General features: G+C 34.2%; 1 protein-coding gene across 1 annotated transcript in view; it reads left to right on the top strand.

Moving 5' to 3' along the window:
* ASCC3 (activating signal cointegrator 1 complex subunit 3) overlaps positions 1 to 27,922 on the top strand; it is a 255,756-nt gene that overhangs the window by 146,515 nt on the left and 81,319 nt on the right. The window contains exons 15-21 of the mRNA XM_027881455.1: positions 8,116 to 8,307; positions 8,637 to 8,861; positions 17,275 to 17,394; positions 21,426 to 21,590; positions 22,430 to 22,516; positions 24,745 to 24,921; positions 26,848 to 27,073. Of these exons, the coding sequence (XP_027737256.1) occupies positions 8,116 to 8,307; positions 8,637 to 8,861; positions 17,275 to 17,394; positions 21,426 to 21,590; positions 22,430 to 22,516; positions 24,745 to 24,921; positions 26,848 to 27,073 (1,192 nt within the window). The remainder of the gene's footprint in view (positions 1 to 8,115; positions 8,308 to 8,636; positions 8,862 to 17,274; positions 17,395 to 21,425; positions 21,591 to 22,429; positions 22,517 to 24,744; positions 24,922 to 26,847; positions 27,074 to 27,922) is intronic.

The following is a 27,922-nucleotide window of genomic DNA, read 5'->3' as shown; positions in this document are numbered from 1 at the left end:
TCACAGTTCTTCACTGAGGTTGCAGAACTTGGAGTCATAGAATCATAGAATCAGACGGGTTGGAAAGGACTTCTGAGATCCTCAAGTTCAACCTTTGATCCACTGCCACCGTAGTTACTAGACTATGGCACTAAGTGCCACATCCAGTCTCTTCTTAAATATCTCATTGTCATACATAATGATGCTAGTCTAAAAATGTTTGAAAACAATATAAACTATGGATTCGTGTTGCAGATTTCCAATTACTTATAAAACTTGTAAGAAGAATTCCATTCTGGGGAATCCTCCGTGTGTCACTTTGCATAGCTGTGAAGTTGAGTGGACATTTGTGGTTTATTTATGAAATGAGAAATACACTTAATGTTCACAAATTTTTTTCTTGCTGTGTTGGTGGTGTCTCAGTCAGTACAGGAGTTCGTTGAGAAGAAGTTCATTATGATATGTGGTAACTAAGCTGCAGAAGTATTGAAAAGAACTTGAAAAGACTTTCTGCTTTCATTGTCTCAGACTGAAAATAGATGGCTCAGCAGAATGGCACTTTTGAGTATTACATAGCAAATGAGGAACTCTTAAATATAGCAAATATTTATATAGACACCATGCAGTATCAGTTTCCTGTTGAAGCAGAATTATTGAAATCTTTGCACGGTTAAGCACAGGAACAAAAGGTTTAACTAGATCTCCAGAGGTTGTCAGTATTCAAAGTGAAACCAGTACAAATTCATCCTTGCATGTCATCAAACTCTCTCTCTCTCTCTCTCTCTCTCTCTCTCTCTCTCTCTCAATTTCTTTCCATGCTGTATATCTTCCCTGCTGGCTAGTTTTCTAACACCATATTGAAAACTTCTGCTGTCAGCAAAACAGACCAAGATTGATGTTTTTCTCATCTGTGTACTCCAAGTGTTTAACAAATATGGCAACAGAACTTACTGTCTCAATGGCTGGAGAAGAATAGATACCTTGCTGTGCTTTACATGTATCCTACCTCTGTTCCCAGAGAGAGAATGGTTGTATTCTAAATTGATGAGAAAGCAAATAATAGCTCTACATGATTTTGCATGTAATTCAGAATTGTGATGTTATACAGTTAATTTGGTCTTAATTGATGTGCATTTTTGTGTTGTTGTTAAACTGAAATGTTTTGACATGAATAAGATTAGTTAGATTAATAAGATTTTAGATTATTTAGTCAGATATCGCTGTTCACTGTGAAGTCCAGATTGTCATTATATTGAAGCAGCACAAAAATGTCGCTATATAACTTTTACTGTACTTGCTGTAAACAATAGCATGTTGGTGATGCTTATCATTGTACAATATATGAAAAATGCTGCTATTTTTACTGATTCTCTCTGAGAGGTGGAGCTTAAACTGGGTCATTATAATGAACATTTTCTTTCTATGTAAATCTATTGAGTTATTTTTTGTTCTTAAACCCTTTTATCTGAGAATCAGTAATCCATTCAGTTTTAAGACAGGCATCGCAGTCTGACTTGAAGTGAAATGTTAGCTTACTTTGGTCTGTGCTCTAAAATTCTGGCTTAAGTTGAGGTAGTGTATTGTCTATACAAATAGTTCCCTTTTTTTTGCTTTAAAATAGCTAGGGATTAAGTGAGGTAATTTGAAACTATGTCTAGATCCTCAATGACTTAGAAATCCATCACTTGTACATGGTCAGACTTGAATTCGTGATTCTTTCATTCTTGGCTTGTCTGACTGGCTCAAAAATGTAACATTTTAAACATTACAGTACATTTCTTAGCTTCTCTAATCAGTGAGGTTTGTAAACACTTCTATCTTATGATTTCTTGATTATAGATCTGAGGAATCAAAGATTAAATGTTTACCTCACGTTCAAGGTTTTTAATCTGATTGCTTTTCTTCCTCTTCCCATGGAATATTTCATTCTCTGTGCACCATGTAACTTTTTCAGGAAAAAAAAGGTGGGGCTGCTATGATGTAACAGTGTGCTGTAAAAGGAACACACTGAATAAGGCAAGACATTTCTGGACAGCATGCTGGTCCCTTCTTTAACTGGTAGTCATCAGACCCTAAGGTGCCAACTGGATGAAACAGAGCTTTGTGTAATAAATAGGTTAGGATCTATGATAAGGCCAGGGCAATGGAAAAAATGTGCCAGAAATTTTGCCTTACACTTCCTTCCTTTTTGAATCAAAAAGAGAATAAAAGTATAATTTATAGGAATTTTTTTTAAAACACTTCTGATTGGAGTAGTCACATATTCTCCTTTCTTTCTCCTTCAGAGGTATTTTTAGAGCACTTCACGGAACTTATTGAGGTGATATCATTAAACTGATCAGAACATTAACTCATAGGTTTAAAAAATTCTAACTTCCATACAGTGAACTTAAATCTCCAGAGGGAGACAATTAGATTATTGACTCTTCCAGGAGACATTCAGACTGATTCACATTTGTTTGCTAGAATTACCATCTTCAAATACTGTCTTGCCAGGTACCAACTTATTATAACTCAGTTAAAGAGTAAGTGTTGGACAGAGATATTACTTCAGGATAACGATACAAAGTTCATAGTTAGATACATTAAAAAAGTGAAGATGTGGAAAATTAGCATGCATACTTATTAAGTAGAATAGCATATTGGGTGGCCTGCGTGCCTCCAGAATTTATCTGCTAGGTCATGCATGTCATCTTGGTGAGCAGAGCTCTTGGTAGTCTTTGGGTTCTTCTCAGGAACCAACTGCAGAGTGAGCTGTCAGTGAAGCCAGTGCTGCTGCTGTTCCCAAGATAGAGCAAGGAAGGTAATGTGAGGGCATATCATCACAGAAATACTACCTGGATCCGATGTATTGAACTGTTGGGTGTCTTTTTAAAAGTGACTGATTTATAACTTGACAGAAGAGCTTCATGACAAATTGTCTGTCTCTGATTTAGTGTATTACTATGTGTTAACTAAGTACTAATAATTCTCCTGTTCCTTGCTGTTTCTCAAGCAATAGGAAAGGTAATACAAGATAAGGACTAATTGTTTAATATATTTTAATTACAGAAATATAGTCAACTTTTAAATCCCTCAGGAAAAAAGTTATTTAAAAAACAATTCCTTGTTTCTATAATAAAATAATAATTTAATCTTAGTTACCCCACAACATCTCACTTCACTCTTGTCCTAGAAACAGCTGCTAATAGCTTAATTATTATGTAGACAATACAAGTGGAATAATACAAATAACAGTTCTACTGTTCTACTGTTTATGAAGTTCTGCTTCGTAAAAGAACAGTCCTCAGGTAAAATCGTTGTAGCTCAAATGCATTCTTTTTTTTCTCCCTGTAGACTCTAGTCTGTAATTCTTCATATTCAATTTTTTGATAAACTGTCAGATATTGTTACTGGTTATCTTTCATGGGTTAGTATTTTGTCTAAGTTTCATATACTTGCTCTAACTGCGTATTAAGGAGTCTCATGGGTTTTTCCCTGTAGCAAGAAATTATTATATTTTGATTTCATATTTAAATAAAAAGAAAACTTCTTACGATTTTATTTACACTAAGTTTTGCTCTTGCCCCTTTGAAGCAGCAGTTGGAAGTAAAAGAATAAAACTTTTACATATATGGATAAATTATAAGCAATATGAATATAGTAAATTCTAAAGGCCAGAAAGGGGGAATGATCATGCAGTCCTTTGATCACTTCTTTCCATTTCTCTGAGACATAGATTTTATATTTAAGGAACGGGAACAAACCTATGGATGGACTCTTCAACTTCCCTTTCCCAGGTAACCTTTACTTTCAGAGTAGATGGGCAACCTCTTCCATCTTACCTTGATCTCAATCAGTATTTTTTAAATGAACCAGCAGAGCAGATTCAGCAGTATTATTAATATGAGCAAGGCAGAGGAGGTTTTTGTCTTGTTGGGATTTAAAATGGTTTAGAAGTTCAGCCTACAAATTACATTTTTTGATGTCTTCAGGAAAATTACAGATCAGTTATTTTGGATATAATTGAATTGTATTCATCACACAGTGGTAGTACAATTAAAACTGCTCTTCATTGAAGGCTGCAGCAAAAGATACCTTGCTTTGTTTGGTTTAGGTGTCTGTGATGTCTGTGCTGCACGAGCACCAACACTCATCAAGTGAGGCTAATGAGGCCTCAAAATTAAGAGCTAGTGCTTTGTAGGGTGTCGGAACAGTACGGAGAATGAAGGATGGGAGTATATTGCTCAGAATTGCTCAAACCAGTGAACAAATATAATGGTGCATTCTGAACAAACTGCAAGTGCTGCCCTATTGTGAACTCCGCAGAAAGGAAATTACAATGATTGAATCATATGGTCACAAGCATGAAGTTTTGCTGTAGTAAGGAGATCGTGAGAAAAATGCTAGACTAGCCTGTGCCATTTCTGTTATTGGAAGAAAATACATGAGTCAAAAACCGTGTTATTAGTGGGAAAAACTACAAACATTCAAAATTACGAACAATATCTTCAAATTGAGGAACCAGAAAGGAAAAATAATTTACAAGAAAAAAAATCCTAGTAATTAGTGGTTATCTACTTAATGTGTCCTAGAAAAGTGTAGCAATTGGAGATCTATAAAAAAGACATAAATTCATGTTTCACTTATAAAGAAGTGGCAGCTGCTTCTCATAATCAAGTTTTATTAGGTTTTTTTACTTACTTTTATATACAGTAAGAAAAAAGGTATCTATAGGTCTATTAAAAATTTCTTTGTTTCACAGTATCAGTGTTTCAGACAAAAAGCATGCAGCTTATAGTTCTTTTGATACCTTTGTGATACCACATGCATGAAAAGGGTAAGGAAGGGTGTTGTCTTTTGTAAGTCTTTAGCTGCAATACCATTTTTTTTCTTCTATGTATGCGTCATTTCTCATTAAAATTAGGCAGCACATTTTTCTGTGTCTAATTGTGACATTTTTATTGTGTCTTAATCAAAAACTGCAAGAAATTCAAGACATTTAAAGGAGAAATATAGGTGGCAGCAAGTTAAACTAGGAATTTATTTAACACATACTGTTTTAGATGCACACACAACCGTAAGCAAAGGTCATAAATCTGCAGCCCTCTCGAGCAATAAGGGAGGGGAAAGAAAATCAATTCTAATCTGGAGACCAGTGCTAGACCTCATATTAACAACTTCTCCATACACCTGAGGCACTTTGTAACATTTTGTATAAATTTTAAGCAAAACCTTTTAGTCTGTGATAGAAAAAGGTGGAAGCAGTGTAACTTTTTATAGTTTACTTCCTTTATTTAGTACTTGTTAGTTTTGTTGTCTCTGCAACCATTAACATCCAGCTTTAATACTATAACCTTGCAATTCATTGCCACAAGGGCTGAAAAGGTTTGTCTGCAAATATGTTGCCATTAAAGGATATACTGTGTGAGCAGTCTTTCAAGCCATCACTGAGAGATGGGATTTATTTTTTTATTTTATTTTCTCAAGTGTAGCTTTATGAAATTGGGTTACGATATTGTTCTTGAACTAGCTTGCCTTATATCTTAGTAATTTAAAGTGACCACAAATTTATGGAGAAAAAATTAGTTTGGTAGTTGCAGTTCATAGAACCGTAGAATCATCCAGGTTGGAAAAAACCTCTGAGATCATCAAGTCCAACCCTTGATCCACTACCACCACAGTTACTGGACTATGGCACTAAGGTTACAAGACTGTGGCACTAAGTGCCACATCCAGTCTCTTCTTAAATACCTCCAGGGACGGAGAATCCACCACCTCCCTGGGCATCCCATTCCAGTGTCTGATTACCCTCTCTGTAAAGAATTTCTTCCTAATATCCAATCTAAACCTCCCCTGGCAAAGCTTAAGACCATACCTTCTTGTCTTACTGATAGTTGCCTAGGACTCAGAATAATTAGTAATTTTATTTCTTTGGTATTTGGTTTTTTTTCTGTGTCAAAAGTGGTCTGTGTTTTTTTATTAAAAAAAGTTCATCATCTTCTGTTTTGAAAAAAAATATTTCATGTATTTCTAAACCACTCAATGTGTAGCCTGGAAGTCTAGCACTTCATAGATTCAATAAATGAACAGACAAAACCTGTGCATATTAAATATTTCTAATATACTGGTTTAGAATGTGTGGTAGATTTTAGAAGTATGTGGATATTCTTTCTAAATGCAACTAAATGGATACATTTAGGTGTACCTACATATTTTTTAACAGTTAGTTAATCTTAAGCTTTTAAGTAATTGAATTATAGTCAGACTAGCATTGCCATGTATCAATGTTTTCTGTCACAAACTCTTCTCCTTCCTCTTCCTTTTGCCGTTATTCACAAGTTCCTTTCTCTCAAATTTGTGAAACTGTACTTCCTAAAAGCATTTCCAAATAGAGTTTCCTTCTATATATATAGTACACAATTTTACTGTTCTTAGTTTTCCATCCATACATTGCCCTGTATTTCAATCAAAATAAACAACATAATCAAGGAAGCTACAAACTAAAGTATCTGATTTTTAAATTGTGGAGATTTTAGAGAAAGATTTGACTTTTTCAGCTAAGATTCCAATATTTATAGTGTAATTAATTACATAGGAAGATTTACTTTATTTAAGAGAAAAGCTCGTTACATTGTTAAATGCTTACACCATATTACAAATGTAATCAAGATCAATCCAAATTTCTGTGTCACAGGTATTCTCAGTGAATTTTCCACAATCTTCTGTGAGATTTCTTGTTGATAATCAATAAATGCAAACCTTGGTGTATCTGTTCCTTTATGAAATACTTGTTTCCATTTGTTAGCTCCTAAAGAATAAGCTCCATGAACTGCAGGGCCACTTTCTCAATTTCTTATTTATTCATTTTCAAGCACTACTGCAGTTAATTAAATTTGCCAAAAAGTCATGTGTAGTTTAAAAGCTGAGTTTGATTTCCTTTAAATGAATAGTAAATAATTAGTGCTAAAGCAGGAAAGATCAGATATTGAGAAGCTAGATAATTGAGAAACGGAGAAATGTGTTTTTCGTACAATATTTTTCTTTTCATGTCCTCCTTTATAATTGCATTTCCATCTCCCTATTTATTTCCATGTTTGCAGAGATTTATTGTTCATGTTTGGCAGCATGCCAGTACTGTGAAGCATATTTTTCTTTGCTTTACCCTCTCTGTATTCCATAAATCAACTTTTCAGTGGCTGTGTGTCAGGTACTGGTAAGTGTGAAGATATGATAATATCAACAACAATAGTAATAATCTGAATTTATCTGGAATTAATTCACTATAATATACAGGGCTGAAAATACAGTGAAAGTGAAAGACTACTTAACCTTCCTGTGATCTATGGAAAAGTGGAGAATCTCTACTGACAAAGAAATCTGGTTTAGAGAAAGATTAGAGTCACCATTACCACAACCCTCCTGGTGTCATATTTAGCAGTGATCGATTTTAGGAGGCAATTTGTGCAGCAGCTAGGAATGTGGAAGAGATGAGAGCAAAATCAGAGGTGTTTGTGGCAAATCAGGGAAATTAATTTCTCATAAATTAGGGTCAGTGTTCAGTTTAGGTGAAGCATGAAAAGCCAGCACCCAGAAATAATGCTCTCAGACTTGTGGAGGACTTGAGGTTTTGCAGACTGAGGTCCCTCCTGCACATGAGGAAGGTAAAAATGAGGGATGGATGAACAGTTTGATTCCACTGTGCCACACTGATGCAATGGCTGGTGGTGGGGAAAGGGAAGGGTATCCGCTTCCTAAGGTAAAGTATAGTGTGTAGCCTGCTGCCTTAAGCCTGTCCCAGCTGCCTGCACAGTCTGAAGGAGTTGCTTTTAAGTGAGTTCTCAGTTTCTGAGTTACTCACTGCCAGTGAACTTGGGTCTTTGTTTAAGTGAAGCAATACTTTAGTACAAGGATTAAACTTCTTACAAGTTCTTACAATCTTTTAAACAATTAAGTGCCTTCTTTGGAAAATAAATGTAGAAAAATTCATTTATATGAAACTCTGATATATTGGTGTTGATGAAAAGTCTGACATAACAGGAATAGTTTCTTTCTTATGACTCACAATAACATTTAATTTTTTCCCTGTAATTTTTTAATACAATACTTCTTGTACTGTAATTGGAAGTGAATTTAATTTTTTTTTGTCCGCTCTAGGTACAGAGATCCAGAAATAAGCAGTTACGCGAGCTGTTTCCAGATGGATTTAGTATTCATCACGCAGGAATGCTGCGGCAAGACAGAAGTTTGGTTGAGAACTTGTTTTCTAATGGACACATCAAAGTCCTAGTTTGTACAGCTACACTTGCTTGGGGTGTCAATCTGCCTGCTCATGCTGTTGTTATTAAGGTAAGAGCTTTCCCTACTCTGCAAACAGGTTGTCTTTCTTAAAGGAAACCTGTAAAGGCATATAGATAGCAAGATCTTTATTGTGAGTTTCAGGCCTGGAGGGGAAATGTCTGATTGACTCGAAATGTTATTTATATCTCATTAAACTGATTCTCTCCAGTGGGAGTCTAGTTTGTATAGTAAAGGTTTAAATATATGAAAGATTAGGAAAGGATTAGTTAAAGTACACTTCTGAAATCATGCTATATTTGCCTAATTTCAGTATTCAGCTCATCAGGATTATATTCATGTGTATTTATGTTAATTTTTATTAACTTTTCCTCAACCAGGGAACACAAATATATGCTGCAAAAAGAGGCTCCTTTGTTGACCTTGGAATTTTAGATGTCATGCAGATATTTGGTCGAGCTGGACGGCCTCAGTTTGACAAATTCGGAGAAGGCATCATTATTACAACTCATGATAAACTCAGTCATTACCTGACTCTTCTTACTCAGCAGAATCCAATTGAAAGCCAGTTTCTTGAAAGCCTTGCAGACAACTTAAATGCGGAGGTAACCTTTGATTCATTTAGAGAAACCCGTAAACTTTAAAAGGTTGACATTATTTGAAACAAAAATGCAATGTTTTCACACTTAATAGAAATTTCCATTGTATATATTTTATTACTGTTTGTAGGTGTGCATGTTTAAGAGGAGTGAATTGTTACATATGTGGAAATGTGGAGCCTTTTTGAAAAGGCAGTAGGTATTCGAAGTAGGATGGGGGGGTCAAAATACCGTTAAGATAAAACTGTAGAAACACAACATTTACCTTTTAATCAGAAGTGCTTCATTACAATTTAGGAAGCATTCTGTGTAACTGCAAATTAAAATCCGCAAAAAGTTGCAGCCTGTCTTTCTGTATATAAACAAATTCATATATTTGGCTGCAATACAGGAACAATCAAGTACTTGGCTTGAACTCTTTTTTCAAAGGCACTGGACATTTTTTCAGTTGAAGTCAAGCAGTTCAGATAAACTGAAATGTCCAGTGGCATAAAACTGATTATACCTTTGAAAGATGTGTTTGGTCTATTAGGAATAGTCTTTTTAAGATGCTTGATCATTTTATCTGCATAATTCTTAAATATTCGTTTATTTCGGCTTTTCATCACTTTGAAGTCTATGCATTATTCAGTCTTAAATAATCATTTTTAAAGGATATTCTGAAAATGAGCAGAAATTGATACTGTGACCTTTTAAAATGTTGAGATTCATTCCTTGATTCTTTACAAATGACAGAGTTTGATCATTCATGATTTGGGTTGTTTGATTTTTTTCTTTTAAGGGGTTTCTTCACAAGTTTTTCTTCAGTTCCTGTTAACAAGAAAAATCTCTGCCCAAGTAGACAAACACAGAATAAAGCTTAACTGTATTCCAGGTATTTCCATACACAAGTGTAGGGGAATGAAAATATTAACCCCTGTCCATGCTCACAGCTCCCCCTCTTTACCTCAAGGCCATGGAATAGTCTGAGAACAAGGAGGGAGAGAGAAATTGATCTCCCCCAGAACATGAGACACAAATGTAGTTAAAAGGAAACATTTGCAATTTTCCAATTTCTCTTTCTACCTCAAAGAAAAGAGGAAAAATAAATGGAAGGCATACATGCCGTGGGAAGATGTACTGCTCTCGATCCTTTCCTTCTGACAACACTTATGAGCCTGGAGATAGACACCTCTGAATGTTCTCTAAGTGGAACTGGATGGATATTCAGTTATTTAAAACTGCATAATAGCAATTTACACATTAGCAGTAATAATTTAAATCCTAAAGGTTTGTTGGTTTTGAAGGCCAGGATTACCTGTGTTATTGTTCAGCATTCTGATCAGTCAGGAGAGAGAGATCTGTACCTTTTCACTAGGAAAGAATCTAGCCAGATTTCATAGAACAGCTTTATTCATTTTCTTGAGATAGACAAAGTAGATGAGGAAACAAGAGTTGAACAGTGTTTCCTTCACAACAAAGGATTTTTCTACCTTTTTATTTTCTTAATATTAGAAATTTAGTTCTCCTGTATCACAGAAGGCCTTCAAGTTAGTGAAGAATTACAAAGACAGTAAAATAGAAAATCTCTGTTGTGAACTGGGTCAGAGAAGATCTCTATGACTGACATACTGTGAAAAGCACATGGAATAGCCATATGCTATTGTTCTTTCAGGCTTCATCTGTATTGGTCAAATAGTCTTAAAAGGTGTCTAGATGTGCAGGTGTGCCCACCTGTGTTATACCAGGAATTTCAAGAGCTCCAGCAGAAAAGCTGGCTTTTGTTTGGAAAATGCTTTACTGACATACCCTGAAAAATCTTGCTGGTTAGTTTAGAAAAAGAGATCTTTAAAGGCAATGCAACAGCTCTCTATAACTAGCTGGAACTAGAAGTGAATAAGAAAAAGGAACAAAAATAATTTTGACCATGGCAGTACAAGAATTAATCACTCTGCTTATAAATAAGGGTACCTGGAATGTAAGATCTGGAACTGTCTGTCCTCTAACACTAGGGGACATGAAGGAAGTCTGATTATTTTCTATGCTAAAAATTTTTGTAGTAAGTGATGGTATGGAAGATGTGATTGTATATGAGGAACTGAAGATTTGACTTGATGAACTGGGAGTCTCAATCCTATTCCATTCTTCTCACTGAGAAGGCTTAGCTGAGAAAGTCTGAGATGTAGGCTATTAATTTTCAGTGTGTAATATTCTGTAGAGAGAGAGAGTAATGGGGAGCATGTTGTTCCTCTGATCTGAGCTGTAATTTCAAATGCACATATTGTCCAGCAGGGCCAGAAAGTTTTTTGTTGTTGTTGTTTGTTTTGTTTTTGTGGGTTTTTTTGTTTGTTGGTTTGGTTTGGTTTGGGGGTTTTTGTTTGTTTTGTTTTGTTTGGGTTTTTTTGTGGGTTGGGTTTTTGTTTAGTTGGGTTTTTGTTGGGGTTTTGGGGGGTTTTTTTGGTTGGTTGGGTTTTTTTTGTTTTATTTTTTTGGTGGTGGTGGTGGTGGTGGTGGTTGTTTTTTACATATTTGGTTATAATTACACTTCAGGATTCTTCTTCCCTTCCTTCTTTTACACTGTGAAGAGATTTTAAGTCCAAGGTACTTACTTTAGAGGAAGTATTTAGAATTTCTTAACAAAATATAGTGTAGCAAATGTCTGATTGTATCTCATTTGTTTCAATATGTTGCGATACTGGATAGAAAATTAAGGTGCCAAAATACCGCTAGCATTGACTTTGGTGCAGTTAGGACCAAAAAAATAACACTGAAGGTTGAACAGACCTGGTTGGTTGAAGTTTTCAAAGGTGGTAGCATCTTCTCTTTATTTTCCTCTCTTTTCCCTGCATTTAATATTAAGTACTCATCTAGCTTAAAAACTGTTAAAAAAATCATCGAGACTTGGAAAGGTAAATACCATCCTCTTTCACTGGATCAGTGTGGCCAAATGGATGCTTAATGAAGAGGGGAAAAAGGCATAAAAAAGCAAAACATTCAAGGGAGGAACGGCACTGTGAGCTTAGAATAGTAATGTTAACAGTAATTATGAAACAGTAAATGTCCAAATGAAAAAACAGTGAGTTGCAGTGAGTTTTTAGATAAGACTGACAGCAATAAAAGCAATCTTACTCATAAAGCTTTGTTTAGGTTTTTACCTAAAAGGGGAAGGATTTATTTTTCTGGGGAAGTACATATTACAACTGAGTAGTTTATTTTGAAATGTGTACAAGTTACTGAAACTGTTTCCAGGAAAAGAGAAAAATCTCAATAGAAGTTTAGTAATTTTTAACAGTAATTGAATAGTTCTCTGAAAAATATTGCTAGAAGACACTGCAGAAATAACTTGGTTACATTGAAAGTGTAAAATTAGGAAGTTAATCCTCCTGCTCTATTAAAATAGTAGATCAAAATAAGAAAAAAATTATAGAATAGAACAATGGTTCCATTTCATAATAGGTAGTCACCTAAACTTATCCAATCAAAGAGATACATAGGAAATATGTGATGTACAGTATCATAAAAATTACTTAGAAGTGCAGCACTTCTACCACAGGATTTGAAGTATGGGGAAAAGTGCAGAAAATTAACAAACTAGTTTAGACAGAATTTTTTTTTTTCAGGTTTTATGTAATTTTATTGTTATCTGAAAAGGACAGTGTACTCAAGGCTTTAAATTACAGAAGATTCCATAGCTGCACTGCAGTTACAGCAGCAGATGATGCAGTCAGAATTTTCTTAATCATGATAAATGATTGTTAGTAGAAATAGCAATGGAGTACAACAGAATAACAAAGGCACAAAACCAACATTTTTTTGTTATCTGATATATGTGATGTTACTTATTGTTCTGTCATAAAATGCAGGAAAAATTAGTGCCTGCCAAATAACTGAGGAACAATACTTTGACCACTTACAAGGAGCTATTGTATTAGCATTTTTGGAAAGTAACTTCAGCATTTCCTTATAATTGGAGTCAGTCTAATCTTCTGTGTATGCTGATTTGATCTAAGTTAGGGGAATCATCTGAGACAGATAGTTCAGAAATTGTTGTGTTTATCTGGAGATAACTATTCCAATGGGCTACAGCATTCTGGAAAAAAAACCTCACATTTTAAAACATGCCATTTTATTTATGAATAGATAGTCTTGGGAAGCACATTCAATTTTGGACATCTTCTGTCCCTTTGACAGTAACAATAGCACAATGTGGAGACCAAATATATGTTTATTGACTGATTTGATACAGAAATCAAGACACTGTGCTGATGACCATCTTTTCCATAACAGAGCCTTGTTAGCACCAGGAAATCTGCACTTATGTGTAATAAAACAACATATTGTAGGAACATAATCTGCTTTTATTACAAGTCATTTAGGAAATCTGGATGCTTATGCTCGAGTTGTAAAGAGAAACAAATTAAAGGCCAGAAGCACTGCTGAATTGTTTAAACTCCTAATTTATTATGGATGTATCAGCAGCTGAAAGAAGGGCTAGTAAAATGAAGGCAGCTTTTGAAACTATGGAAAGACTCTATGTTTTCGCAAGAATATGAAACTGCTTTTGTCTAGACCAGGTCAGAAGTAGGTAGATGGTAAGAATGATTCAGATATTTGAGGTAGTATAATGTATAATCCCAGCTACACAATCACTAAGTGGAATCGAGAGCCTTGAATTTTGTACTTAGGTTTATATTGCCCAAAAATGAAATAAAAATCCATTGAAGGATATCAATTGCAGAGACAACACCTTTAACTAAAGACCTTGAAATGTAATAGTTTAAGAATTTGGGAGAAATTTATGTGTTGCTTATTCCTCATTGCCACTTTTTGCCCTTCAGCATTTGCAGTTATCTAACCTCAGAGACAGCATGCTGGCCTTACTCTTAAGAGAGCTGCAGAGTGGGTAAACCTGAAATACTCACAACTTCACTGAGCTGACACCAAAATTAAGACTTTGAATGTGTATGTCAGCACATCAATCCACTGAGAATTGTCTCCTGCAGATCTGAGGTTTGGTTCAGTTTTGTGGATTTTTTTCTGCTAAAAATTAGCAGAAGAGTAAATGTTCAGTGATGATCTACACAGGCAGGCAGATGCCCTTTTCCTTTTTTTGCTGAAGTTCTGCCACTGGGCATAATCAAATGTACAAAGGAATAAAATAAATGGTTAGGGTACTTAGTTGAGAGGAGTGAGCTCTGGGTCAGTTGACCAGCTGGCAAACAGAAAATACCTATAGCTGTATTTTCTGGAAATACAGGAAGAAAGATGAGATGCAGGGGATGTGGTTTAATTAGACCATAAACTTTAACTTATCTGGGAACTATCATCAATAGCTCATACAATGCAGGTCACCATTCCTTCCCTAATCATTTCCACCCGATAGAGCCCTCCCTGACATCCACAGCTGGACTCCAGCTTGTTGCTAGGATGACTTCTTTCCCTAGAGAGGTTAGAAAATGATTTGCAGTGCTGGACAGTAGGGATGCCTTCCCCAGTGTGTCTGCCTTTACTTGCACATGCTTATGATTTTGTTCTGAAGACAGGAATGTAGAAGGTGGTGACTTGTTTAGTTTGGACAAACCTCTTAATCTGTGTTTTGCCTTGAAAGAGTGGGTTCCCAGAAGAGACGAAGAATTCCTTCAGAGCCCTTTCTAAATAAATCAATCAGGAGCTGGGTGACTGAATGGCTAATCCAGGTGTAGGTGAAGCACAGGAGATGCTGTCCCACTTGGGACAATTCTAGTAACATTAAGAAATTATTTCAAAAACTGTACAGGAACAAGACTACAGTCACTTCAGATGCTGAAATCGTAATTCAAAATACACTGGTTTCCAAAGCAAACAGAATATTGCTTATTAGGTTGTTAGAAAGTTTCTTTGCTCTCTTATGTTAACAACACATACTTGGTTCATATATAAAAATTTTTCTTTGTGTAATCTGAATCACTTATACAAATATAGCTGCCATATTTTAAAAGGACAATATATTATGTTATATGATACATTCAATATGTTATCAGTAGCATTTTTATGTGCTTTTCCTAATGTGTATAGAGATATCAGAAAGAAAAAACTTCATTTTTTCAAAAACTGCCCCTCTAAAACCATTCTACTTATATCTGTTTGCACTTTTTTGAAAATCAATATCGTTCAACTTGATAAAATGTGGAGCATAGCATTTGTGGGAAAAAAAATATTTAATGAAAATAAATATCAGTAAATGCTACTAAGTACTTTGCTCAGTGATGGCAACATCAGCCATGGAATAATTAGTCAAAATTTTGTGATGTTGATTATTGTTTTCATTGAAAATTGCACAGAGAATTTAATTAATATAGTACATTTATTTGTATATGAACAGTGAAAAATAAAAATCATTTTATGACAGCTGGTATAATCAGGCAATACAAGGTCAATATAGTAAATATTTCTACTCACTGATTATTCCTTCTGTATCTAAATGCCTATTACATGGTTGAGGAAATGCTGGGAACTTCCATCATTCATACTGTTTTAGCAAAGGATAAATTTTCAGTCCATAAGAACTTTGCTTGAACACTAGATGGCAGCAAATATTTAGAAATTGCTCTGTTTTTTTTTGTATCTGCATATCATTCATTAAAGTTGGGTGAAGAAAGTACTGTGTTAGATTTCAGTACCATATCTGAAACCCAATTGTATTTCTCAACGACTTTTTTCCTTCAGTTTTGCATTAAACTTATGCAAATATTTCATTAGAATAGAACAGCAATATAATGATATATTTGAACAAATGAGGCAAAAACGTGAAGTGTTTCTCTTTTTTTAAATCGTCAGACTTCACTGTCCTCGGTAATGAGAATATTAACGATTGTGAAAGTAATTGTTGAAAATGTTACTATTTTACTATGTTGTAACACTATTTCAAGTCCTTTGTTGTTACACTATTTCAAGTTGAGTACTGAAAGATATTTGAGTCATGGAAAGAAGCCAAATATTGAAAATAACCTGGATGCAAGATGAGTAATCGTAACCTGTGGGTTGTGTTCAGTGTTTTCCCTGTGGTTGTCTATGAAGAACTGAATGCTTTTGTAGCTACTTCATTGCATTATGTAGTGTATACTTTGAGAAAACAAAATGGGAAATTTTGTCGGGCTTCCCCCGACCTCCCTGTGCTCTGGAAGAACAAAATAAATCAGTTGAAAATGTGTGAAACAAAGCCTGGGGTTACTCCATGCTATTAGTCATTAGTAACAACAAGGTTTTGCTGGCTTGAAGTTATTTTAACTCAAGGCAGATTTGGCTTTCATTATTATTTTTTAATAGATATGTATGTTATTTCAGAAAGAATGTCAATATTATTAGTAAGGTCTAGATACTTCAATCTGAACATGCATATGTATTCACTTAGTTCCATAGGCTGTTTTTTTTTAATTTTTGCCAAGTCATGTGGAACATTTATATGAAATCCAAACACCAGTAAAACAAAAATAGCTTTAAAAATGTGGTAATGGATCACAAAACTTTGGTAAGAGGGAATCTGCTTGTTTTAAGCAACGAGTGACAACCAAAAAAAGTTTTGTTCATGGGACATGCAGAAAATATTAAATTCTTGTGGTAAAATCAGGTTAACTGGATTTAAGTGATGAAACATTTCTCATGAGTGTAGCCAATGCAAAATAGAGCTGAAGTTATTAAGTAAAAGTGTATGTGGTCAATAATTTGTTGATAAAAGTATTGAATTCACAATAAAAAAAAAAGTCAGTAAAAAAATGGGTTTGTTATACCTGATTTAGCCTTGAAATATAAATAAACATGTATATATATGTGCATATTATCTGTTCAATTTGGTTATGTTTTCATATAAAAAGGATATAGCAGGTACCTGTATGTTTGATTTGCCAGATACAAAAGGAGAAAACTATTTATAGAAACTGTGTATAAAAAGATTGCCAAGTATGAAGACATGATGAAGAAAAATCCTAAAGATTCTTGGTATCATTTTGTTTACGACCTGGACCAGATAATGCTTTCATATTTTTATGATGAAGTTAATCTTTTAAATGTAATGTTTTTGTTTAAAAGTACTTTTCTTAAAATTACATTGGCCATATTGACTAAAGAATTATTTACTTTTGTTTGTCTTTTGTTTTGTAACAAGCTTGCTCAATATCATCTTTTAATTGTAAAAAATCATAAGTGGTGTAGGAAAGATCATTTATAGTTAGTGTATCTATAGTGTTATGTCAAAGAATACCGTGTTATTCACTGTTCATAAGATAAAGATGTGTAAATGATTGAAGTTATTGTCTTATGATTATTTCAAAATTATTTAAGTTGGAAACATCCTGACACTTTCTTTAATCTACTTCTACTACTCTCAATTCCATGTGTTTTCAGCCAAATATTTATGTGCAGCTGTAACATATAAACTTAATTTTGTCTCTTTTCCTACTTCCAGATTGCTCTTGGAACAGTAACTAATGTGGAAGAAGCAGTAAAGTGGATAAGTTACACTTACCTTTATGTACGGATGAGAGCAAATCCATTAGTATATGGCATCAGTCACAAAGCTTATCAGGTATAAAATGCATTTTTAAAAAAATCTGTAACCTGTTCTGGGTCTGTAATCCTTCCCTGATGTGAGGATAAATATTTGCTATTTCTACTTAACCTGACATCAGCAATTCTTTTAAAGTGCTTAGAAAAAGGAAGATATTTTCTGTAGCAGAGTGTTTTTTACACTGAATTATGAGGCCCCTTCTGTTCACATAAAAATACATTTTAACTGGTCAAGTTATGCTCCAAAGAACACCATTCAGTCTTATCAGTCAGTTACTGTAACTTAACCTCTTTTCACTGATTCAGTTTTGTAGGCTAAATAGAAATGATAAAAGAAAGCATTTTTTAGTTACTTGATTCCCCCCTCCCCATCCCCATCAGCTTTCATTTTATAATGTTTCATGACATGGCATCTTATAAACTATAAAATGACATTTTTAATTGTTCAATATTTTCTTTCTTGGGATTTATTAATTATAAGATTTTTATTACTTTGTTTTGAATTTTTTCTTTGTTTATTTAGAAGTGTTCCATGCAGTGATATGAATCAGAGCGCAGTTACATAAGGGTTTTTTTCCCAATTTATTTTCATTATCTGTAATTTTTAGGAGGTTCCATAGTTTACAGATTATCTAAATTTTATTACTTTTTTTTTTTTATACAGTTATTTATAAACGTTTAATGCTAACATAGTTGGATATGGTCAAACAACTGAATGGTAACTGCAGTTTATTTCACATGTCAGGAATCTGTTTTGTGACTTCATAATTTGTCTTGACATTGTGAGCAGCAGTTTTTTAGTAGAGGTAAATGTCAGTAGAGAGTTTTTTGATGTCTTTTGTCTCTGATAGTGGAAGCTGCAGTGGAAGTAGGTGGGCTGTTTAAGCTTCTGCAGACACTGTTATACCTCTGGTCATCTCAAATCCATTTTCTTTAAAAAGCTGTACAGTGCATTACCATATGTAACAGTATATAATACAGACCACAAAGTCACAGAAAAATTAAAAATAAAAATTGATTTGCTATGAATTTTTTTGTCTCATTACTATAAATTTCTTCTCTTTTTTTCACCATCAAATTTTAGGTTAAAAGAAATATAACCATGTTGGTAATACCTGGTGAAAAAAGTAGTAAAACACTAACAGAAATATTTTTTATAAACTTCAAAAACAATGAACAGAGTTACTTCTTCCCTTGCTCCCATGTTTTTATTCAGCTGCTTAGAAAGTAGAGATTACCAGCCCTTGTCATTTTCTGCTACTAATCTTCTTTCTACCCCTTTTGATTTGATGTGCTAATACTAGACATTCTTATTTTTGTGTTAAGGCAGTAACAAATTATATCAATGTGAAGTGTTACTCTTTCATGTAGGAATAAAACCAATGTAAATCCCATTATTTTCTAGATAAACCAGTTTTAAATTTCAAAGCTACTGTTCTATAGATAGTGTGAGGATGCTATAGTGCCTGTTGCAGACATAAGCAAAGATTTGCTCAGTTAGACCATTCTATTCCTTCTTTTCTGAATAAAGGTATTCAATTTTCACGATTAGTATCTTACTGTTTTTTAGTAATGTTGCAGTGTGCCAATTTCTATCTCTGTTGTGACTGACAACCACTGTTAACCATTCAGAATCCATATACCCATCTTGTATCACACCTCCCAGCTGTTTGATGGTGCTGAGATGATACAAACTCATTCTCCTTTCCCTTTCCACTGCCCCTCACCACATCCAATAGTTGCTTCAGGGCACCAAAGATCCATCGTGTCCACGTGACAGGGTGTGTTGTGCTGCACAGGGAGACTGGGGCACACTCACACCTGCCTGCACCGACACATTCGGCACCCCACACATTATCTCTAGGACATTTCTGGGCTACACCCAGGATTAGACTACTACAGGTCTGCGGCTTCGATGTGTCATTTTTCAAGTTGTTTGACAGAATTACCAATAATACCTTTTGCTGAAATGTGAAAATGGCCAAATTTCATGATGAGCAGCAAGAGGAAACAAAGAGTGGAAGGAAAAAATAGAGCAAATGCAAATATTGTGTAAGTGAAGCCTGTAGTATGAATTAAAGGATTTTCTTATACTTCTAGGGTACCAAAGAAAAGGTATCTGCATTTTTAAAGTAAACCCTTTTGTCTATTTTCTTGCCACTCTTTGGTGTTCCCACAGTTAAGTAAAGCTTTTCATCCCCATAAGCCTTACGTTTAGAACATCTATAAAAGTTAGAGGAGTGTGTGCCCAACATTTCTCTCAGTAAGCTAGAGAAAACAATGTGAATAATAAGTCATTTATCAAGAATTGTAATGTACTTTATCAGGCATTCTTAAATTTCCATATGTATTCTCCAGACCTGCTCAGATTCTTACTGTGGGCATGCCAAGGCTCATTTTAAGAGTAAAAGCTGTTCTAGGCTGGATCTTTTATTTTGCAGGATTCTAATTATGCAAGTTCAACAAGGTTGCTAACTGTGGATTCTCTAGACTTAAATATTGTTTCACAGCCTTTTCAAGTTGATGACCTTTCTTTTAAAGTTAAAACTTTTTATTTGTAAAAAATGTTAGTTTAGTGTTAAAGACAAAAGATTGGCAGGTAATTTGTACTGCCAAAAGAGTAGGGGAGTATTTTGATTTTTTTTTTTTAATTATTTTTTCCCCTCAATAGTTTTAAGAAATAAATGTTAAACACCTGGCATCTGGATCATGCTTTTTTTGACCATGTCTGCTCTGAAATCTGAACTCAATGCATGATGTACTGTTGAGAAAAGCAGTCTAGACCTTTGCCATCTTAGCTTTTGACTTGAAACTGAGGCAAGCCATAACTAAGGAGAAACAGCTTTGGAGTAACTGGCAAAGGCAGAATATTAGGAACTAGCCTTGCAGCTGCTTTATGGAGATGACTATGTTTGTCTGCAGCTTCACCGACCATGAGATGAAGCACTTCAGCACAAAAATGAAACTGAACCCTGGCCCAGTGAAAAGCAGAACAAGCCAAGGCATAACAGTTCTTAAAGCCTGCTCCTTTTTGCCATCTTGGTCATATATCTCTGTTGCAGGTTTACCAAGAGGGCAGGTATAACTTACTCTGTAGGAAATCTGAACTATATACAAGCCCTGACGTAAGAATGCTGGCTGTGGACTAGAATAGAGTTTTCAGTCTTTTCAAATTTGGTGACTAACGTTTCTTGTCTAATTAGAGCCATATCTTAGGTGCACATATTCCAGAGAGTTAACATGACTGTGAATCCCTTTTCACCCATGTCTGTCAGTGTGGGTATTCCAGGTGCATGATGTGGAAACACACAGTTATGCAGCAGTCCCACTCAGATGGGAGTTTTGTGCACTAATGAGATAATTTGCATTATTTCTTGGATGAAATTTCCAAGTTCCTGAACTTTGATATGAATAGAAAGGACTTCGGGCACAGCAAACTCCTTGTGTGCTCTTAACACAAATGTTCCTGTATGTCTGCAACTCAGTAGTTAGAATATCCCCGTTGACATATCCAAAGCTCTTGGGGATGTTAGAGGTTTTTTGCTAGGAAACATTTAAGCTATTCAAATTGAAGTTTAATCTATAGGATGCAACTTAAGGATACAGCTTATGAATGCAACTAAAGCCATCCTCTTGTCAACTAACCAGGCAAAGTATATCATCAACCATTTTCATAAACAGAAGATGCCGTAAGGTGGCACATTTCTGTGAAGTGATACAGTAATGATAGTTTAATGAAGAATATGTTTTCAGTGTAAATTTATTTCATAATCATGCTACTATTTCATAAGTAATATTGGTCTACATTGTATTGATAGTCTCAAAACATTGCAAAAGAAATATTATTCTGATAATTATCTCCCAGGCATACAGATTTTGGTCAATAATGTCAATGTAACTGTTATTAGTGAGATCTCAGGAAGATCTCGACTCAGTAACTGTGCCTTCCTTTTATCTAATTTCTGACTCTGTGTGATTGGATTATCTCATTAAAATTATTTATTTAACACTTTTTTAAAGTGCAAATACATATGTCTGTTTCATATCTAGATGGATCCAGGTCTAGAAAAGCACAGAGAACAATTGGTGATTGAAGTCGGCAGAAAACTGGACAAAGCCCGCATGATTCGCTTTGAAGAACGAACTGGCTTTTTCTCTTCAACAGATTTAGGCAGAACAGCCAGCCACTACTATATTAAATACAATACTATAGAGGTAAAAGATGATGTTCTGTTTCTGGTGGTTTTTTTCCTTCTTTTTGAATGTATGCCTAAAATAGTTGTTAGATATTACAGAATATGTAGCTGATTTTGTTCACCATGTTTTCAAATCATATTTGCTGAAATGGGGTGAGAGGAAATAGGAAAAAGAAATTAAATACCAAGCAATACTGAAAAATTAGACTTGGTGTGAAGTGAGATTTGACATTTCTGTAGTCTTTTTCAGTTCTTTTAGGAGAATTATAAGGAACATTTTGATATCTATAGTGTGTGCAAACATGAGTACATGATAACACATTGGAGTATAGTGTCTGATAATAGACAAGCTTCTGAGGTTGCCAACCTTAAACAGCTTTTGGCACTGTAATCAGATTGTGTTGTAAACATGCACAAAATTTTGTAGTATTGGAAACTTGATTTGATGTACACATGCATCTTAAAACCTTTCCTTTATAGCAAGTAAGTAATTTTCTTGAATAAAAGCTGAAGACTCAGTATTACGAATTTTTAACTGCTTACTGTTACTGTATATAATTAGTCTCACATATTTATTCACTCAGATATGTTCTAGATTTTTTTTTTTAAGTGGCCACATTGCATGTCTCTTGATTTTGGGGTGGCAAAGTTTCTAGGGACTGTTTTTCTAAAACTGCTGAAAAGTCCTTCTTTCAGTAATTCAACATTGTTCCTGTTGAAATTGCATCACTCTGGACTTCCAGTAACTTAAATTTTAACTTTATATGCCTTTTTAAATTTTTGTTAATGTTTCTTTGTTTTTTGCTATATGTGTATTTTTATTTTCAGTATTAAATCAATTCTTTTTATTTTTAATAGACTTTCAATGAATTGTTTGATGCTCATAAAACAGAAGGTGATATTCTTGCTATAGTATCAAAAGCTGAAGAATTTGAACAGATAAAGGTAAAGTTAAAGAATGCCTTGGAACTAGACACTTCTGTAGTACTTACTGTATAAATATTGTCTACAGACACAAATTTTGTTAAATATTAAGCACTGTTATAAAATGTTTTCTAAATAGGCATAATTTGCTCTAACTCGAAGTCATATGTAGTTCAGCCTGAATGATAGTGCACATTTAATAACTAACTATGGATCTTTGAGAATTTCTTTCCAATGCTTTTAAGAACTTTTCAGCTCCTCAGTTATTAACAGGTGAAACTAAGTGTCATTGGAATAGTGTGCCCCCAGGGATGAGATAGTTTTTCTGTTTGAAGTTTAAAGCATTATTAGATGTCTCCCTGAACAATTTGCTTTATCAGGAATGAGGCAGCGCTCAGTGAAGTTAACTTTGTGAGATATATTTCATGCAGGGAACAATATTACACTGGCAGAATGAAAAATTCTCATAAATTAAACTCAAATTTGAAATCTAGAAAGTTGTCATAACAGATTTTGTGCAGGCTGGAAGATTACTGTGCTGTGGTACTCAATTCAATTCCAACCTCCCTTTTTGCCTCCTTTTTGTGGCTAGAACACAAGGCAATGCGTTCCAAGCTGGCATGAGCTTGTTTGCCCATGCTTCTGTCTCATAGAGGTACAAGCCAGACTCCACAGGGTTTGTTAGCTTGGGCTCATTGCCACTTTACCACAATTATACAACTTTCAGATCAGAGTTGGCTCTCATTCACCCGGCTCTGCTAACTGGTAGTGTGAATCGCTCACCATCTACATATTTACATATTTGCACACATTGTCTGAGTATTACCATCTCTTTATCTAATGGAGAAATTCTATTTTGCTGTAATCTCTTCTATTATAGAAGATAATAAGCAGTGAGGTTTCACAGTCATACATGGAACGTTTTCCAAGCTAAAAAGCCTTTTTTTTATGATAGTGATATTGCTTTGCTATGTCTAAATTTAGCGTAATTTAATATTTAAAAGAAAAGCATATGGAAAATATGATATGTTGTGTTTCTATATTTGTAATAAAGTTAGTAGTGATGCTTCTTGACTTAAATACATTTTTTCCGGTTTGCTTTCTCAGATTTGTATGGTATGGTATCAGTGCACCATCATTTGCAGATTTCTGTGATTCATTTGTCGTGTGTCTCTGAATGTTAAAAACTAGTAACTGGTTTTCATAAGAATAACTCAGAATTTCTCCCTGTGTGATAAAAATTGTGGCTTTTTGTAATATGAGTCATGTCTCCATACTGCCTTTAAAAATTCTGCATTTTGAGATAGGTAACTCACCAGTAGCTGAAATACAAATCTGGATTTGATCTGTATTGTGCTATGCAATAGCAGAAAAAAAGTATCAAAAATGCTGTTTTAAGCAGAGCATAATATTCCCCTGAGACTGGAGTCATCTATGATGTTTTTGTACTTCATCTCTTTCTTTCCCATGGGACCAATGACTGGATAGTTGGGGATTTTAACCCAATTGTCTTAGGGTCTTTTGTATGTCAGGTAGTCAGGTCCAAATGAAAATTACTTTCGGATGATTCCCTGCAGGGACCAAACATTTACCCTCTTTAAATAAGTTTCACACTAACAGACTATCAGTAAATCAAAGAATATGTAGATTTATGCTAGTTTTGCCATGCAAGGGTCATCTGTTAGAATGTGAAATGTTATGCATTATTCAAACCATAGATATTAATATTTCTTTACTCATATTAGGACTTAATCTTATTAACAGTGAAAATTCTGATATGATGAATCATAGTACTTCACAGTTTTGAGTTTAAAAATTTCTTATGCCGCATGCTAACTATGTAACTATAATGAGTACATTTAATGTTAATTCAAGATTGCCCTAATCTAGATGGACAGAGGTTTTACTCTGGTCAAATAAAAAATGAAATCTCATCAGATGAAGGATGGTAAGGTCAGAAGATTCAATTTTTGTGGCATATCAAATTTTTGTATGTCAATGGCAACCTTAATAGATGGTGATGAATAACAAAATGTAATTGTGTCCCTATTAAGATAGTTTCAATTATGGTCTATTAGCTACATTGTGGAAGATGTGGGTTTGCTGCTTTTTTTTCTTCTTTTTTTTCCTCCTTAAAACTAGAGATTCCATTTAAAAGTAATGTAACTGTTATAAGGCAAATTTGATTTCAGTGTAAAAATTTTTATCAAATTGCTTCGGCCTCTTCATAATGTATAATTGCATTTTAGGTAAGAGAAGAAGAAATAGAAGAGCTAGATACCTTACTGAATGATTTCTGTGAACTTCCTGCTCCAGGAGGTGTGGAAAACAATTATGGAAAAATTAATATCCTCCTTCAAACATACATTAGCAGAGGGGAGATGGACAGCTTCTCACTTATTTCAGATTCTGCATATGTTGCACAGGTAAAAATAGTATTTTTTACATATCTGTTGCTGTCTTCTACTGTTTTTACTCTCCCAGGCATTTAAAATTATATAAGTAGGCCCTGAACTGCATCCTTTTGTACATTTTTATACAAGTTTATGTGAAAATCAGAGCACGTGTAGTATAATACTTAAGTAGAAAAGTTTTGCAAAAAGCTACCTTGGAAGACTAGGGCACTGTTTTGTTAATTATGAATGTTCTTTTCATTTTTATTACCCCTTAATATATTAGTTGACCTAATTGTGATTGCACAAAAATTATGTTCTTAACTTTGTGCATTTTCTTCTAAATGTGAAAAACTACTGTAATCTATTTTTATGTTTTGGCTACATTTATACTTCATTCTGGAAAACATAATTTGTGTTTGATTCACATACCTTGGTTTACCCAAGAAACTAGGGTTTTTTGCTAGATGTAATTATGCAGATTTACATACCAGTCTATACATTTGTTTGTTGGCTTGATTTGATATCTGAATTATTGATTGTTACACAGCACATTTAGTTACTACATGGACATGACACAGAGGTGTAAGAAGATGACATAAGCTGCTTGCTTACACAGGACACCATCTTAGAAAGAAAGAGGTGTTCCTTGAGAGTTTAGAATTCTGGATCCCTGAGAATTCAGAGTGACAAAATGCTCGTAGACAATCCAAGATGTGCAACAATAATAAAATTGATTATGAAGTTTGACCTTTTAGCCCATCCTATGTCTGTCTCTTTTTTTTTTCTTTTCTTTTTTCAACAGTCAGCAACAAGTTTCATGGAATCATTTTTGTCTCATCCTTACAAAACTGCTTTGGCAAGAATTAGTTAGAAAATTGCATTTAGTTGTTGCTAAAGATGAGATTTAAATATTCCAAACTATACATGTTTTTCAGCAACACTTTCATATTAGCATAACCTTTTCCAGAAATGTTTGCATTTTGTAGTACTGTATGGGTATAAATGAGAAAATTTTGAATTGATTATGCACATCATAAAAATTGTGGTACTTGCACAGAAAAATGATTTTCAGTATGATTATTTTAATCTTTGCTTTCAAGGCAGTTGCTTTTATTTGTCTGTTTCATTTATAGCATTTTTAGTGAGGTAATATGGTCTTCTCAGATCTTCATAAATTGTATTTGTGGAACCAGTGCTACAAATTGTGAATTTTTTTTACTTGGATAGTGACTATTAAGAAAATTATTCATTCTTTCTAAGTAAGAGGAATGTGCTTCTTCAGTAACATATGCTTCCTATCACGACCAAATAATTTTCTATTTTTTATTCCTGTTGGCTTAGCAGAGCCAGTAGGGAATGATTCTATTCAATGAATCAAGAACATAATTCCTAGCCCAGACATAGTACCGGTAGGGGAACTAAAAAAACACATAGCTTCATAATACAGCTTGAAAAGTTTATGAAAGGAATATCATAACTTGGGTTTTCAGGATAAGACTGACCTCATTCAAACTTATGTTAATGGGATACTATTATGGAACTATAGCTGAAAAAATCTAGAAGTTGAATTTCCATATAAAGTGATTTTACAGGTGTTTACTATTGTATAGAGGGTACAGTAAGTGAATTTGTTTCAGAAGTGATTGAGATGCAATAAATTGAAAACTCCATAATGTTAGCATAACCATGTTAAAAATTCTGTGGCAGACCTGACACTACAACTGTAATTTGTTGCACATGTTTCTTTTCGTAATTTCTAAAGGCAATCATGAGGTAGTTCTGCCACTAGGCAGTGACGGAAAAAAATAGTTTTCAAAAATGTTTGAAAGAAGTTTGGAAAGAAAAACCATTGTTACGGTTTGTCAAAGATGAGTCTATGGGATCCTTTTCATTTTACAAAAAATACTTGTGAGAATTAAAACAGTTTTGCTTTCTTTTTTTTTTTTCACTTTCCAGAATGCAGCTCGTATTGTTCGAGCTCTTTTTGAGATTGCCCTTAGGAAACGTTGGCCTGCAATGACATATCGACTACTGAATCTCAGCAAAGTTATTGACAAGCGGCTGTGGGGCTGGGTCAGCCCTTTGAGGCAGTTCTCAGTGTTACCACCATCAGTCCTGTCCAAGCTGGAAGAGAAGAATCTCACTATAGACAAGATGAAGGACATGAGAAAAGATGAAATAGGTGAGAAATCAGCAAGGCTGATCTGCTTAAACTGTTAGAAACCAATGGGCAAGTTAGAACTAAATCTGAGCCATTCATTAATATACCCACTCTGGTCTGGAAGCCACACAGTCATGTGCCACACATCAGTATGGTCTGTCCAATGAGGAAGGATTTTTTTTGCATATATATATTTTGTATATATATATTTATGTTGACTTGTGCTTCCCTTTTTTGCCCACATTACATAATACACTACTACAAAAGGCATCGGTTGACTTTTACCAGTTGGAACAATGTGGCCATTTTTTTTTTTTTTTGGTAGAAGTACTATTAATGTGAAAAAGAATAGAAACAGGTCATTATATCCAGGTATGCTGTCAGTAAATGGCCTTCTTCTGAAACACTGCATTAATTTTCATTGTACATGGAGAATTCATTGGCACTGGTGTCTTTGCAGCAAAACCTTAATGGAATTTTTTAAAGGATTTGACAGTTCAGTAATGAGAACATCCACAAGACTGCTGATAGACATAATGGCAATTTCTAGTAAGTGTATATAAACTGTTGTGCATAAAATGACCACCAACTGGTTGAAGTTGAAAAAACCCCTCTTCTAGTGTATTTCTTTTTCCTTAGTGTATTTTTTCTTATTTGGACTTTTTTTTTTGGACCTTTTGTAGCCAAATTGTGAGAAACAAACTGCCATGTTTTGAAAATCTAATTTTATGTCTTTTAGTACTTAGCATTCTTTTTCATTAGTTGCATTAGTGGGTCTCCTTTTCTTTTCTTTTCTTTCTTTTCTTTTCTTTTCTTTTCTTTTCTTTTCTTTTCTTTTCTTTTCTTTTCTTTTCTTTTCTTTTCTTTTCT

This window comes from Empidonax traillii, unplaced genomic scaffold (assembly GCF_003031625.1).
Source record: "Empidonax traillii isolate 1590-97213 ecotype Southwest subspecies unplaced genomic scaffold, ASM303162v1 scaffold89:size1181294, whole genome shotgun sequence".
Lineage (NCBI taxonomy): Eukaryota > Metazoa > Chordata > Aves > Passeriformes > Tyrannidae > Empidonax > Empidonax traillii.
The sequence above is the reverse complement of the archived record's forward strand: the minus strand, read 5'-3'. Positions and strand labels throughout refer to the sequence as shown.